Here is a 16728-nt window from a genome sequence, read left to right on the forward strand (position 1 = left end):
ATTGCAAATGACTCCATTCAGCAGGAGCGCTCTTTGATCTATTGAAACCAGACATACTCACACCCACCCGCCCCGCCCTCCACCCACCCATCCAGCCTCCCAGTCCTCCACCCACCCTTCCAGCCACCCAGTCCTGCACCCATCCAGTCCTCCAACCACCCGCCCTGACCTCCACTCACCCACCCAGTCCTCCACCCACCCATCCAGCCACCCAGTCCTCCACCAACCCACCCACCCACCCATCCATCCAGTCCTCCAACCACCCGCCCTGACCCCCACCCACCCATCCAGTCCTCCACCCACCCAACCAGCCACCCAGTCATCCACCCACCCACCCATCCAGCCACCCAGTCCTCCACCCACCCATCCAGTCCTCGTACCACCCGCCCTGACCTCCACCCACCCATCCAGTTCTCCATCCACCCACCCATCCAGCCACCCAGTCCTCCACCCACCCGCCCTGCCCTCCACCCACCCATTCAGTCATCCACCCATCCATCCACCCACCCAGTCCTCCACCCACTCATCCAACCCTCCACCCACCCATCAAGCCACCAAGTCAGGCCAGTGAACCAGCCACCCAGCGACCCAGCCCTCCACCCACCCATCCAGCCCTCCACCCTCCCATCAAGCCACCAAGTCCTCCACCCGCCCAATAACAATAACATCACAATAACAATAACCTTTTAAAACTAATTTCCACAAAAACTACAATAACATCACAACAATCACATTTTAAAACAAGTTTACACAAAAACAACAATAACATCACAACAATTACTTTTTAAAAACAATGAACTACAAAAACCACAATAACGTCACAACAATCACGTTTTTTATAAAATCCAAAAAACGACAATAACATCACAACAATCACGTTTTAAAATAAATTTACACAAAAACCACAATAACATCACAACAATAATTTTTAAACAAATTTACACAAAAACTACAATATCACAACAATCACATTTTAAAACAACATTACACAAAAACTACAATAATATAAAAACAATCACGTTTTAAAACAAATGTACAAAAAATTACCATAATATAACAACAATCACATTTTAAAACAAGTTTACACAAAAACTACAATAACATCACAACAATCCTTTTTAAAAACAAATTTACACTAAACTACAATGACATCACAACAATCACGTTTTAAAACAAATTGACAAAAAACTACAATAAAATCACAACAATCACGTTTTAAAACAAATTTACAAAAACTACAATAACATCACAACAATCACAATTTAAAACAAAATTACAAAAACTACAATACATCACAACAATCATGTTTGAAAACAAATTTACTAGAAAACTACAATAACATCACAAGCACATTTTGTCTAATTTACACAACAACAACAATAACAGCACAACAAGGACATTTAAACTTTTTACAGAAGAATGCCAGCAAAACTTTTTAATCATTTTAGACCACAGCAAAATAACCGCAGAAGTAAATTTCAACTTTTTTACACAAAAACAACTATAACAAAGCAACAATTAAGAAGAGATAATAATAATACTATTTGATAAATCATACTGCATGTTGCCATTAATAAACACTTCTTCTCATAATTATTATTTTTGTTATTAGTGGTATTAGTTTTATTATTTAGGTTATGAATTCATAAATATTGGTGAAGGCATCCTGACCATCATCATCATCTGAAAAGGTTCCATTTTAGTCTCAGTTTAATAAAAAGCAGCGTTTAAAATAATTATATTGAAAAATATAAACACAGTCCCAACATTTTATAATTATGATTAATATGACTCATATTTAGGCGTTTTCATTATTTGTAAAGATAAAGATAAAGTGGAAAAAAGATAAAGTGGATTGAAATCAAGGATGTTGACAATAAAATCCTTTATTGGGTAGCAAAATACATACATATACACATCATTTACGAATAAAATTGATTTAAAATGATCATCTACAGCCCAGATGACCGCAGCAGGTACTTTATTTCCATATTTCCTACGATTATGCTCGTCGGTTCACCACTCCGGACTCGGCTCCTCTGCTCGGATCCTGAACCAGAAGCAGCGCCCCCTGGTGGAGCATGCAGAACATCAGCAGCAGAAACAGAGCAGGTCCTCACACTGGGATTTACGGGATTTCCCTCAAAATAATATTAGATCTTTTGCCAAAATTGTATATTAATGTTGTCTTATGATTCCATAAAATAGCTTCTTAGCAAAAGTGTCCAGGTGATGAAATGTAACAACCTGCCAAATACATAAACTGCAGCTGAAGTGTGTGTGTGTGTGTGTGTGTGTGTGTGTCCGCTGTTATTATATACTGAACGATGGATTTCATTTCTGTCCTTCAATGCCAAATGATTCCACAATGAAACCCGTGTTGTTTTTCATTTTCCTGTTCTCTTTCTGCTCACAGGAAACAGCAAATATGCTCTTCATCAGATCTTCCTGAGCTCAGAAGCACCGGGAAGCAGCAGGTCACCATGGTAAAACTAAAACTCAGCTGGTGCAAAACAACGAGAAGGACCCACAGGAGGAGACATGCTTTGTCCTTCTCAGTGCACGTAGTCTCGGAACTCCAGGAGAAGGTAGTTCTTGAGGAACGTGGGCAGGCCCAGGCTGGGGACCACCTTGTGCAGGCGGCCCTCCAGGAAGGTGCGGAGCCGGTGACGGGCCAGATGCTGCAGGGACCGAGGATGCTTGGCCAGGGAGAAGAGCGACTCGTAAAACTCCTGATGTTTCTGGTGAGAAAAAAAACATGAACTTGGCTTCCTCAGAACCTTCAGAAATCTCACTCACTTCAGGACGAACCCTCCGAAACGGGAACGCTCGACCCATTTTGAGACTCACTTTGAGAACCTCGGGAGGAACCGCCTCGACCCAGGCGTCTGTGACACGAAATCGGTCGTACGTGTTCAGGAGAACCTCAATCGTACGAGGGGAGGCGCAGCAGTATTTCAGGACCTGGTGGAGACATCAGAAAACAACACCAGTGTAAAAAAACGTGCCCGGTTCCCTGATAGAACGAGCCGTGCTCCCGATCGGAACGGGGTCTGGATGTGACGGGCACAGACCCGTCACCTGTTTGAAGGCCACGGGCGTGAAGTCCTGGGGAAACGTGCGGAATAATTAAACACTCGAAAGGATGAACAGATTGGAGCCCCCCCTCTGGGGGATTTGTGGGGAATTTCTGCAATTAGTGCTAATTAATCTCCGATTAACATTTGCCTAATTAGGAGTCAGGCAATTTATCTGGCACAAGTGGGACGGGAGATGTACAGTACGGGCGCGGCAGAGTTTCCAGCTTGTCGTGTGGCAGCGTATTGTTGTCGAGTGAACATCTGCCAGCGGTGAGAATGGAAAAAAAACGAACGCTCCTCCTTCGCCTCGTTTTGGCACCCTGGTGTCTGGGTTTAAATCAAATTTAACATTTAAAATGAAATAAAACTAAACACGTAAAAAATAATTTTAACATTGAAGTTGAGAATCGAACCTCCTCCCCAAACGGTGGTGACCGTATTCACCGCATCTCAGTGGCTTTGTAGCTGTAATTCGTTTTTACCAGACGCCCTTATCCAGAGCGACTTACAACCAGTAGTTACAGGGACAGTCCCCTCCCTGGAGACACTCAGGATTAAGTGTTCTGCTCAGGGACACGATGGTAGTAAGTGGGGTTCGAACCTGGGTCTTCTTGTTCGTAGGCGAGTGCGTTACCCACTATTCCATATATCATTCCATATTTACATTTACATTTACAGCATTTGGCAGACGCCCTTATCCAGAGCGACTTACAACGTGCTTTCAAGTTACCATCGATGAAGAGATCAATTCCGGTTCACTAGGACCCCAACTATGAATACATCTATTTTATTCACTCTGCTGTAGATTCTGTACACAAAGTTCGACAACAAGAACATTACAATTTAATCTAAATATTCTCTAAAGAGGAAGGTCTTGAGCTGCCGTGTGAAGGTGCTCAGTGACTGAGCTGTTCTGACCTCGAGGGGAAGTTCATTCCACCACCGAGGGGCCAAGACGGAGAAGAGTCTAGATGAATGTTTTCTTTTACCTTCAGAGATGGAGGGACCAGGCGAGCAGTACTGGAGGCTCGGAGTATACGAGGTGCAGTGCGAGGTGTAATAAGGGTTGTGAGGTAGGATGGTGCTACTCCATGTTTGGCTTTGTAGGCCAGCATCAGTATTTTGAACCTGATGCGTGCAGCTACTGGGAGCCAGTGGAGGGAACGTAGAAGAGGGGATGTATGGGAGAATTTGGGAAGGATGAAGATCAGTCGTGCTGCTGCATTTTGTATTAGTTGAAGAGGTCGGATGGTACATAGTGGTAGACCAGCTAGAAGGGAGTTTACAGTAGTCCAGTTGTGAGATTACTAAGGACTGAACCAGTAGTTGGGTGACCTGGGTTGACAGATAAGGGCGGATTCGTCTGATATTGTAGAGAAGGAATCTACGTGAGCGGGAAAGGTTGCTGATGTGAGTTGAGAAGGATATACTACATTTCTCTTCTCAGCAATGAAAGCAGCACCGCCTACGTCCACTCTACATCTGTCCGGACGTGCACCGCCGCTTCTTACTTTGACCAGAGCTCCGGGCCAGACGCGGATGGAGCCGTGGTTGAGCAGGGCGCGGACCACCCGCTCGGGCTGCTGCTCGGCCTTGTAGGCCACCATCTTCAGGATGTTGTGCAGCGGCGCGTCGCCGCTGTAGCACATGTCGTTGACCGAGGCGCCGTGCTGGAGAAGCAGCTCCACCACGTCCGGGTTCACGCTCTTGCAGGCCATGTGCAGCGGCGTCTGGTTGTCCGCGTCGCTGGTCTTCACGTTGGCGCCCGCCGACACGAGCAGGTGGCACACCTGGTGGTAGCGGGCCAGCGAGGGCGGCTCCTGTGGCTGGGAGCAGGCGGCGTTCAGGGGCGTGGCCCCCTCGTCGTTCCGGTGCTCCAGGTTGGCTCCGTAGCGCAGGTACAGGCTGACGTGTTCCAGGAGGCCGTGGCGGGCCGCGACGTGCAGAGGGGCGTCGTCTTCGTCCAGACTTCGTCCGTTCACATCAGCCCCGAACTGGAGCAGGTACTTGGCGCACCTGGATGGAAAATGTCATAATCAGGGCAAGAGCCAATTATAAACTTCATTCATTTTATTTTGTTTTTTAAATAAAGTGGGGCGGTGGTGGCCTAGCGGTTTAGGAAGCGGCCCCGTAATCAGAAGGTTGCCGGTTCGAATCCCGATCCGCCAAGGTGCCACTGAGGTGCCACTGAGCAAAGCACCGTCCCCACACACTGCTCCCCGGGCGCCTGTCATGGCCGCCCACTGCTCACTCAGGGTGATGGGTTAAATACAGAGGACAAACTGTGCACCGTTCTGCTGTGCATCACATGTGACAATCACTTCACTTTATCACTTTAAATCTGTGTGACATCTCAGGATTAGAGGGTGGAAATTCAGGCCACTGTGGCCGTTTCTCAAGTCGAGACTGCTTCAGGGACGTGGGAGGAGTCGCAGGACGCACAATAGAACATTTTAGCTACATGCCGATGAATCAAACCTCGTTTATGTCTCTATTTAAACTCCAACGCATTATGTTCACATTAATGCCAAACTACAAGTTTAGCTAATTTAGAGTTTATAACATGCTTATATGATGTGGACCCGGTGACATTGTGGAGTGTGGAGGTGTGGGTACAGCTTCAGGGATCTTCAAATGGACCAGACCATGACATTGGACTACACTCTGGACTTCTCCAACCCCACAACTGTAGCACTTATTATTATTATTTTCTTTCTTTCTTTCTTTCTTTCTTTCTTTCTTTCTTTCTTTCTTTCTTTCTTTCTTTCTTTCTTTCTTTCTTTCTTATTGGACAAACCATCACCAGCCCGGCACTGACACCACTTGCAGGCTCACTCTACCCTGGAAGGGGGTCCCTCTCTGTATCACTCCTTCCCAACGTTTCTTCCTTTCTTTTTTTTTTATCTCTCCTTGAGTTTTTTTTGTGTGGGGTTTTTCCTTGTGTGCAGAAGGGTCAAGTGTGGGGGTGTCAACTGTAGGGCCTGACATACTGTATGTGATTTTGGGCTATATAAGAAATAAATGTTGTTGTTGTGTGTGTCACGTAAAAGGCCCCGCCCCTTCTGCACACGTCCTCCTGCCACTCACTCGAGCGAGTCCACGTTGGTGCACAAGTGCAGCGGCATGTGTCCGTCCTCATCGGCGGCGTTGGCGTTGGCGCCGTACGACAGCAGCAGCCTGACCGACTCGGCCTGGCACTCCTCACAGGCTTCGTGGAGGGCGGTGGTGCCACCCGGTGCCAGGTTCACGTTGGCGCCCCGCAGCAGGAGGTGCCTCAGGCACTCGGTGAAGCCGCGGCTGGCCGTGATGTGCAGGGGCGTGGTCAGCTCCTGCTCGTAGGTCAGGGACCAGAGTCCTGCCCAGGCATAAAGTTTGGACTGATAAATAATCTTATCTGATGCAATAGATATCGCTGAGACATTGCAGTAGAAGCTGAAGAAAACCTGTCTCCCACCACCCATCCTCACCACCTTCTATAGAGGGACCAATGAGAGCATCCTGACCAGCTGCATCACTGTCTGGTTTGGGAACTGAACCATATCAGACTGCAAGACCCTACAGCGAATAGTGAGGACAGCTGAGAAGATCATCAGAGTCTCCGGCTCTACACACTCCTCACATGCACTCTTCACCCTCCTACCATCCGGAAAAAAGGTACCGAAGCGTCCGGGCCCTCACTGCCAGACTCTGGAACAGCTTCATCCTACAGGCCATCAGACACCTGAACACTCAGGGACTTTCCACTCTGGACTGACACACACACGCACACACACCTGTTTTATGTTTAGAGAATATGACTTATTAATGTACTGTTCCATTGTGCACAGCAGTATTTGCACTCTTCTCTCTGCTGCGATCAGGGAAGCGCTTTCGCTCCCTGAAGTCCAACACAGAGCGAATGAGGAGGAGCTTCTTCCCGCAGGCTGTCCGAGCTCTCAACAACAACACTACATAGAACTCCAATACACTCCAGCACTTTCACTTTCATCCACTCTGGACTCTTTGCACAAAATCACTTTACTGCTCTTCTTTTATATATAAATATATACATTGTATTTTACTCATTTGCACACCTTCTCCCTACCTGTTACACATATTTTATGTTAAAGACGTAAAAGTGTATTATTTGGTTATCTTTGCAATATTTGCATATTGGTCTTCATTGAATACTTGCAACATTTGCAATACTGTGGTCTGTAGCAGTCACAAAAAGCATTTCACTGCATATCATACCGTGTATGACTATGTACGTGACAAATAAAATTTGAATTTGAATTTGCACATTTATTATCCATTTCAGTAGTTTAGAGCTGTCTGTCTACATGTTTTTTGTTAAATTTTATTCTTGCTCTGCCTGTGTCCCAGTTCGTCTGTGTTGCACACGTGCATTTTATATCAGTATGTAACATTGTTTAAATGTTACATGTAGCACCAGGTTGTTTCGTTTCACTATGTACCGTATAACATGTATGTAGCTGAAATGACAATAAAGTTCAAACTTCAACTTGAAATAAAATTCAAATAAAAAATATATATAGATGAGGATTTAGTAAGACAAAGCAGATCGAGGGTCTAAAACACGTCACTTTAAAAATGAATATACAGGTAATTTATCTGCTGGAGTAACGTATTCCTATATAAGCCAGCCAGTAGGAACAGCACGTCACGTACTCAGTCCTCGGTAGTTATATCTGTAGTTTTTCCACTCTTCGATGTTGCTCGTGTCGAAGACGACATCCACCAGGTACGTGTATTCAGGGTCATCGATGATGCTAATGGCTGTAATTTCATCCCCAACTATCATGGCATTCCAGAACTGCAGGATTTCCCCCGTTGCCTGGGCAGTGGCAACCACGTCTGTCCGGAAAGGCTTTGGCCTGCGAAACTTTATCTTTGGCCCCATGTGGACCTCTGATCGCTCGGGGCTCGTCTTCTGAAGATGATATGGACTCTCTGGTGCTGTTTGAGTGAGCTTCTGACTGCTGTTGTGTCCCCGGTGGTGTTTTGTCCCTGTCTGTTCAGAGGGAATCTATTTTAGGTGAGACGGGGTGTGATATGTGATACGTCCAGCGGGCCAGAAATCCACAACAGTAAAGTGCATCAGCAGACTGACGCACTGAGTTTACAGGCTACAGCAGTGAAACCCCCATGAACGGAGATAAGATAAAAATTGTCTGGAATATTCAGAAACGCCAATACTGACAACTACAGCAGAAACGACAGAAATGGAACTCCTAATGATAGAAAAAAAAGTAAACCTGTGATATGAGGGTCAGGGTTGTTGTGTTCAGAATTTCTGACTACTGCTTTATGAAAATAAATATGAGTTACCATCTGTCAAATCTGTTGCTATAATTAATTTGTTGCAGGGAGTATTTATAGCAAACGTTGCGTGCTTGTACCACTTTAAGATGACCTACAGAATACTCTACTCTACTTGAGTGGCAAAAGCTTGTTAAAATGATTAATATGAACACATTTTTATTTTTAGCCTGATTATTGAAAATATTTCTCTACATAAACCTGTCTTTCATTCAATTTAATCCTTTTTTGTTGCATTTGAAATTAGTTTTATTTAATAAAAACACAGCTGATTTGTATGGTAAATCAACTTTTTTCAATATTGAAAACCTGTCTGGCAAAATATTTCAATAGAAGGCACACATAATTTATACAGTATTATGTGCAGATGGAATAATTTTACCATTCTGATCTGCAGCCCATCGCATGTCCCCGCCTCGTGGCTGGATGACCACGTTGGAAGGTGAACCTCTGGAGAAGAGCCTCTGAACGGCTTCAAGGTCTCCGGTGTACAGGGCATTCTGGACGAGGAGGTCTTGGCACAGCAGAGCCGGGGGTTCCGCAGGGCTTGGTCTTGGGGCCGCAGGCTTTTCCCTCAGCTCTTTCCTCAGCAGGTACCCACTGATCATCTTCTGCTGCTTGCGTCTCTCCAACATGTCCCTGTCCTTCTCGAGAGAGCGCAGAGCTGTAGAACTGAAGGTGAAACTGCGTTGAGACATCCTGTATGGTGATGGAACCAGTCGATTCTGAAATCTTTGTAGCGCCTCAGCTCTCCCACGTCCAACAGTCACGTTTGTTTCTTGTTGCTCAGCATCTCACTGGGCTTGTTTTGGCATTCAACACGCAATGTCCTCAGTGACATGTGGCTATTTATACAGGCTTATGGGCTCCCTACATTCCTCTGTCACCGACAACTAGCAGTGACACAGAAAAACACAGTCACAGTATGCATTTAAACCACTCACAAGTATCAGTCCAAAAGTGATCATGCATTCAACATGGACCTCAAAAACTCAAAAAATTAAACCGCTTAAATGAATTCATATATCACGATAACAAGTGATCATCTACATTGAGAGCATTCACCAGACGGCCTTATCCAGAGCGACTTACAATCAGTAGTTACAGGGACAGTCCCCCCCTGGAGACACTCAGGGGTAACTGTCCTGCTCAGGGACACAATGGTAGTAAGTGGGGTTTGAACCTGGGTCTTCTGGTTCACAGGTGAGTGTGTTAGTCACTAGGCTACTACCACCCAATATCAGTCTTCAACGAATCATCTCCGCATTTAGTAACAGTTCTGAACTCAGCGTGTTTCTATTAGAGGACAGGACTGCATAAATACTGATAAAATATTACTGACATAGATGAATTTTACCAATCTGATGAACGCATGTCAAGTTGTCCACCGAGCCCCATGTCCCCAACTCAACAACTGATTAGGTGTAAAGCTCAAGCCGTTTCTATTTTCATATTCCACAGGGGAAACAAGGACGTCTTTTCAATTTCTGACCAACAGCTGTCAGATGTATTTGTCCAGTTTGTCATTCCCTGCTGAGATAAACATTAGTTTAACCTCGCAGATGGCCGGGTGTCAATGAAGGGCCGAGCACCACAGGCTGCACTGGCTGCAAATGCGTCCTTCATCCTGTCAAGTGCACTGGTTCATGCTCGGTCCTGCATTCCGACGGGATTTTACATTCCATTCATTTGAATTCCCCTGTTAACATGTCCAATAAGATATTCTGGAAGTTTCTTCCACGACCAGTTAACAAATTCACAAGTACAGCATAGGTGAGGCTGTTTTTCCCTTCGTTCTCATGTTCTTTTCCCATGTTCCTACGCGCATTAGGCCACTCCGTTCACACTGCCCCCCCATTAAAGACCATTACGCAGAATGGGAAGACACCACAGTGGCACTGAGCCCAGGGGCAGCCGGAGAGATGGCAGGCAATTAGAGTGGCTGGTCCTGCTCGCCGGGCACCCGGCAGACATTTGATGAATGGGCTCCAGTTGATGGCCACGGAGGCAAATGGGCAGCATCTTCAGCACGTGTTTCCTATTAGGAAATAAAATGCCCATCCCCAACAACGCATCAGAGTCTCTTCTGCAGGACATGCTGATAGGGGGACTAACCACAGCATTTGAAAAAGACCTGCTGTCACGCTCGCCTCTCATTACGAAGCAGGAAATCACGCAGCATCTGCTAATGCTTCCGAAATGCTGGGTTTGTGTGGCAACGTTCTGGCAAAGTAAAGATTTTTGTGACCTGGAAGAAATGGCGGCTGCGAGGCCGCGGCCATACATTAACGCCGGCGCTGCTATGGAAATCAGGGTCATTCGTTTTATTTTACAGCGCGATAATAGATGTGACATTATCTGAAGGCGTCTGAGAGTTTCGACTTTGCAAACACACATTACTGGAGAGAGAAGGGGAATATTGTTTTTGCTGCTGGAGAACATCCTTTTAAATGATATCTATAATGAGTTTGTAATATGCATCTGGGCTACCTCCTCTCAACTCTGATGTCTTCCAAATGGCCCGGGTGTCATCAGCAAAACATGTAGGCACTTTCCCGCCTCATTGACTCCCAAATGTATTTTAAATATCATTCCTGGTAACGCAATTATTTAAAACGCTGAACTAAACACTCACTAATGGGAAAAAAAGGCACTGACTTCGATAAATTCATTTTGTTCCATTCCCCCCCTCCTTCTCCTGCAGAACCCCATCTTCTCGCACGTTCTGCCCCGCGGACGCCAGGAGCTCGGCCTCGTCCCGCGGACCAGATTAAAGGCCCCTCCGGGGTCGCGACCCGGGCCGGACGCGGAAACGAACGCGCCTAACGGCCCCGGTCCTCATCAACGCGATTTGGCAATTAGTTCCTGCTGATTACGGCCCCGTTAACACGCCCCTGACTGCTGTGGCAGGAAAAATACATTCAACGCGACCTGCTGTCTCGGGACCCATCCGGCAGGCCGCCGGTAATGAGACGAGCACGACCATTCGGGGAGCGGGGGGCGTCGACGCTCCCACTAAATGACTGATAATTGAGAACAATTATGCAGCACATTTTCGCAAAGCAACAATAGATATGCGCGTTGTGGCGGCAAAGGCTGTTGGTGGAACGAGGGAAGCGGTGATTAACACTCCGGTGTCACAGGTCTCGGTGCGGAAATGTGGCGGCGCCTCGACCTCCAGCTGGGCTAAATGAACAAAGTCAAACATTCCTGCTTAGCCCCGCTTTGCACTGGATAAAAGTGCCACTCGGGCAAAATATTGCCACTTCCCCAACTTGTGCGCGGAATTTATTCACCTGCCCCTCCCTCCTCTTCATTATGACAATTGAGAGGTCCATATTTCAACCTAATAGCTCCGGATAACTTTAACAATCGATCACAAGCTCATTTCGCCGCGCGCCTCCCCGCCAAGTGGAACATTTTCTAATGATGCGCCAGAACAATGCGGCCGGGCCTCGCCGCATCACTCACTAATGTATTCGGCGGTAATGTGTTTGTAACTCGCTCCCAAAAGACGGCGACAGAGAGGGAGCGGATCTGAGCGCGGGAGCACAAGATCAGTGGAAAATGGTCATGATGATGGGAACGCTTAAGACCCTCGTCATTAATGACACCATCACACTCGTGGTAAGATGTCCGCAGACAGGGTCCCATTAGGAGGCATCAGCCCATCAGAGATGAGCGTGACAGGCGCATAAGGAGGGGGACGACGACACATAAAACAGCACATTAACACGGAGCATCTGACTTTCCGGACCACTGATAGGCGTAATGTGTGAAAACAACTTCCAAGAAGGAAGAAGAAGAACAACTAATGGCTTTTTATTTCCTTGCATGTGCAATTTAGGTTCTTCTAAACCTTTATTTAACTATCAGGATCCACAGATATACTTATAGAAATTATCTTTATCATCAGCAGCCTGTAAATTGCACGTTTATAGAATCAAACTGGTATTTTTCTGAATGAGCTTTTAACAAGATTGGAAGCAGCAAAATGCACGATGAGCTGTCTTCAGTCTGGTAAAGTTAGGCAACATGCTCTGTATTAGAATATATTCACATTTCTGATCCTAAACTAGATTCCAGTCCTCGTAGGTTCAAGTTGCGACATTATCTGTCCTTCTTCCGCAGAGAAAGATGGCGAACATGTAGAAAGGCCTGCACGACACCCAGAGAAGCACCAGTCAGCGTGAGAAGGTCTGTAAACGTCTTCATGCAACACGTGCTTCCAACTCACCCTGTACAGACTCTACCTCACAACACCCTGTTTCTCTGTAACGAAAATGCAGACATGGGACAATCCCGCTGGACACAACTCCCCGTTTCCTGGCACTGTTCAATATATGCACAATGTACACAATACATGTTAGGTCAGGATGATGAAGATGATGATGATGCTTGATTCAACTTGAATATCAAATCTTTGCTGCCATCTAATGGAGATGGTCATGAATGCATATAGACCAGATAATTGGTAACGATAGCGGGAAGATACTGTGAATTTATGAACAATGACTTTCTCCAAAATAATATTCTAATCAAGGGATTCAGGAGGAACCTCTACAAATAGGACAAGGCACAAAGAAGACACCACTTTTTGCAAAACAAGTGCAATATTTCAAAACCTAAAATTTTATAGACAGTATTTATTTTATTACACAAGCTGTTGAGTTTTCATACAGCAAATTGGGGAATAAGTTCAGCATTGTCATGATCCAACCAGAAGCTGTGGATGACTGCAGAGGTAGGTGAGCTTCTCACAGCTCGAGACTCCGCCCCCCAGGAAGGGTGACATGGTGGCCCTAAGATCAGCGAGGGCCAGACTGTCTCGAGCCATTAGAGCAGCAAAGCCTGCACAGGGCATGAAACCCACAGCCACTTCCAGGACAGCGGTGACACGCGGCGCATGTGGCAGGACATCCAGGTCGTCATGAACTACAGGACTAAAACCTCTGACAGTGACGGTGACCCCTCCCTACCAACGACGTCTACTCACGATTCAACAGAACTGACAGAACGACGTAACTGCGAGTAAATCCAACCGTCCTTCCGGTGATCAGGTGTTGTGTCCCCACGGGGGACGTGTGGAAAACTCTTCACAGAGTTAACTCACGAAAGGCTGCTGGACCAGACAACATCCCTGGAAGGTGCTCAGAAGATGTGCAGACCAGCTGGCAGATGTCCTCACCGACATCTTCTCACAACATCTCCCTGAGCACCACCATCGTGCCCGTGCTGAAGAAGTCTTCAGTGTCGTGTCTCAAGGACGACCGGCCTGTTGCACTTACAGCCATCATGATGAAGTGCTTCGAGTGGCTGGTCATGAAACGTATGAAGACCCTGCTGAACCTCCACCCTGGACCCACTGCACTTCTCCTGTCATCCGAACCACTCCACGGACATCGCCACCACCCTACATCTGACCCTCACCCACCTGGACAATAAGGACACATATGCACGAATGCTGTTCATAGACCTCAGTTCAGCATTCAATGCCATCGTCCCTCAGCACCTGGTCGAGAAGCTGAGCCTGCTGGGCCTGAACACCTCCCCCTGCAACTAGATCTTGGACTTCCTGTCTGAGAGATGGGAACAGCATCTCCAGCACCACCACACTGAGCGCTGGAGCTCCTCAGGTCTGTGTGCCCAGTCCGATTCTGTTCACCCTGCTGACCCACGACTCCAACCACATCATCAAGTTGCCGATGACCCAACCGTGGTGGGTCTCATCAGCAAGAACGATGCGTCAGCGAACAGAGAGGAGGTGCAACAACTGACAGACTGGTGTAAGGTCAACAATCTATTTCTGAACATGGACAAAAAGAAGGAGATGATTGTTGACTTTAGGAGACAACGGAGGGACCACTCTCCACTGAACATCGATGGTCCTTGTGTGGAGACCATCAAGAACACAAAGTTCATCTGTTCCTAGAGGAGAACCTCTCCTGGAATCTCAACACCAGCTCAACAGCCAAGAAAGCAAAGCAGCGTCTCTACTTCCTGCGGAGGCTGAGGACCACCCATCTCCCACCAACCATCCTCACCACCTTCTACAGAGGGAGCATTGAGAGCATTCTGACCAGCTGCATCACTGTCTGGTTTGGGAACTGAACCATATCAGACTGCAAGACCCTACAGCGAATAGTGAGGACAGCTGAGAAGATCATCAGAGTCTCTCTTCCCTCCATAATGGACATTTACCACCCACTGCATCAGGAAAGCCACCAGCATTGTGAAGGACTCTTCACCTCCTACCATCCAGAAAAAGGTACCGAAGCGTTTGGGCCCTCACTGCCAGACTCTGCAACAGCTTCATCCTACAGGCCATCAGGCACCTGAACACTCAGGGACTTTCCACCTTGGACCGATACACACAAACACACACACACACACCTGTTTTATGTTTAGAGAATAGGATCTATCAATGCACTGTTCCATTCTGCAGAGCAGTATTTGCACTATTTTATTTATATATTACCAATTTCACTAGTTTTCACCGTCTGTCTCATTGTTGTCTACATGTTCCTTTGTTAACGTCTTTTCTTGTATTTTATTCACAATTTTTATTAAGCTCAACTTGAACAGCTATACAATAGCCAATGAAGAACTGCATATTGGTAATTTATTAAATGCCCATTCAAATTAAAAAGAAAATTCCAGAAAAGAATAATAGTCCTCATTGGTTTCTGTGACAACCAGGTGTGTTGAAACAGAATATTTTGCCCAAATAAATGGATGAATGCACCTTTTTCTTTGTTCCCCTACGAAGAAAAGGAGAGTGAATTTATGGCTGGCATTGGGTACTGCTATATATTTGTGAAAATTGCAACCGCTTTATGATTCAGTAATTGCCGCATGTATTTCGCACGCTTTGATTTTGCCGAACATTTCTAGAAAATGGAGTCAGTGCTGGACACAGTTCTGATTGTAATAATCAATATGACTGCATCAATGTGTCATACTTCCTGGCGAGGACCAGTTCCCAGAAACTAAGGAGCAGGTGACCATCAAGCCGTTGGAAATTTCATGGAAACATCCTCATATAAAAGGTCTCTCAGCCCGAGGGCAATCTGACATGCTGCAGCCACCACAACACGGTCTGTGAACATGCTGGGGGCCAGAGCGAGCATGGAGAGCAGATCAGTTAGCAGGAAACCACCGCTACTCTACTACAAACCAAAATCACCGAAGCCTCTGTGACCCAACAACCAATAAATTGAGGGTCACGACACCTAGATAGGTTCTAAATTTCCAGGCCAGAGCCCTTCAGACCAGGCCGTGAGGTGAATTAAAATAAAAATACAAAAAATCACTCACAATTTAACAAAACTGCCCTCATACAAACCAAATGGGTCACATTGTGTGCATTTATTCAGAAAAGGTGTCGTTCTGGATCACTTGGAGCTGGTGTACTTGGTGACCGCCTTGGTGCCCTCGGACACGGCGTGCTTGGCCAGCTCCCCGGGCAGCAGCAGCCGCACGGCCGTCTGCACCTCCCGGCTGGTGATGGTGGAGCGCTTGTTGTACTGGGTCAGGCGCGACGCCTCCGTGGCGATGCGCTCGAACACGTCGTTGACGAAGGAGTTCATGATGCTCATGGCCCTGCTGGAGATCCCGGTGTCGGGGTGGACCTGATGGCCAGGTGACATGATTAGTATTTTTTCATAAGGTTATTCCCATGTGAAATCTATATAAGAATTTATATTATCCAATACTTAAGACGGATGTACATGTAACAATTGATACAGAATGTCAATAAAAACTAAAGAAAAAAAAAAAAAAAGAATTGATATTATCCACATATGAAATGTGGATATTATCCACATATGAGACTGTCCCTGATTGTAAGTAATCACTTACTGATTGTAAATCGCTCTGGATAAGGGCGTCTGATAAATACCGTAAATGTGCTAGCCCCTCCCCTTCGGCCGCTTACGTCACAACACAACGTGAGATGGCGACGCATGCGCGGTCAGCAGCGCGGCGATAAAGTGAAATAAAGTGAACTAAAGAGCAGACGCCGCGGGAGGCTCACGCAGGTCACGCAGGTCAGGTCGCTCGGGGGTCGACTCACCTGCTTCAGGACCTTGTAGATGTACACCGCGTACGTCTCGCGTCTTTTCGGTTTCCTTTTGCTCGACTTCTTGTCCGCGGCGCCTTTCCCGCGCTTTTTAGCCGCTTCGTCGCTCATTTATTATTATTATTTTTTTTTTTACTCAAAATGTCTTTTATTTTGCTTTCGGGAGCATATGTCGCACTTTGAGTCGCCTGTGGGCGACATTTCGCCTCATCGCAGCTGTTTAAATAGTCGTGACGAGGCCGCAGC

General features: G+C 46.5%; 2 protein-coding genes across 4 annotated transcripts; both read right to left on the bottom strand.

Moving 5' to 3' along the window:
- Positions 1-1538: 1538 nt before the first annotated feature.
- Positions 1539-9209, bottom strand: asb10 (ankyrin repeat and SOCS box containing 10). Of its 3 annotated transcripts, none has more exons than XM_028977380.1 (6): positions 8785-9046; positions 7752-8094; positions 6168-6435; positions 4592-5096; positions 2851-2964; positions 1543-2741 (listed from the first exon to the last, which is right to left on the bottom strand). In XM_028977380.1, exons 1-6 carry the CDS (start codon positions 8899-8901, stop codon positions 2556-2558), a joined length of 1533 nt encoding a protein of 510 aa, XP_028833213.1. In that variant the 5' UTR covers positions 8902-9046; the 3' UTR covers positions 1543-2555. The 3 variants fall into 3 exon arrangements, with proteins under 3 accessions (XP_028833214.1, XP_028833213.1, XP_028833212.1); XM_028977379.1 differs by having other exon boundaries at positions 7752-8109; XM_028977381.1 differs by lacking the exon at positions 7752-8094 and having other exon boundaries at positions 1539-2741; positions 8785-9209.
- A 6587-nt stretch (positions 9210-15796) lies between these two features.
- h2bk1 (H2B.K variant histone 1) lies at positions 15797-16728 on the bottom strand. Its single transcript, XM_028976823.1, has 2 exons — positions 16477-16728; positions 15797-16033 (listed from the first exon to the last, which is right to left on the bottom strand). The coding sequence occupies exons 1-2, from the start codon at positions 16591-16593 to the stop codon at positions 15797-15799; spliced, it is 354 nt and encodes a 117-aa protein (XP_028832656.1). The 5' UTR covers positions 16594-16728.

Source organism: Denticeps clupeoides, chromosome 4, assembly GCF_900700375.1.
Source record: "Denticeps clupeoides chromosome 4, fDenClu1.1, whole genome shotgun sequence".
Taxonomy (NCBI): domain Eukaryota; kingdom Metazoa; phylum Chordata; class Actinopteri; order Clupeiformes; family Denticipitidae; genus Denticeps; species Denticeps clupeoides.

What these genes read in the sequence shown, in the direction of transcription:
- asb10 (XM_028977379.1), bottom strand. Translation starts at nt 8,901, where the DNA reads ATGCCCTGTACACCGGAGACCTTGAAGCCGTTCAGAGGCTCTTCTCCA. An exon ending in ACCAACGTGGACTCGCTCGA is followed by an intron (nt 5,097 to 6,167) that starts GTGAGTGGCAGG and finishes TTTTCCATCCAG; the next exon opens with GTGCGCCAAGTACCTGCTCC. An exon ending in TTCCTCCCGAGGTTCTCAAA is followed by an intron (nt 2,742 to 2,850) that starts GTGAGTCTCAAA and finishes TTTTCTCACCAG; the next exon opens with AAACATCAGGAGTTTTACGA.
- h2bk1 (XM_028976823.1), bottom strand. Translation starts at nt 16,593, where the DNA reads ATGAGCGACGAAGCGGCTAAAAAGCGCGGGAAAGGCGCCGCGGACAAG. An exon ending in TCTACAAGGTCCTGAAGCAG is followed by an intron (nt 16,034 to 16,476) that starts GTGAGTCGACCC and finishes CCTGGCCATCAG; the next exon opens with GTCCACCCCGACACCGGGAT.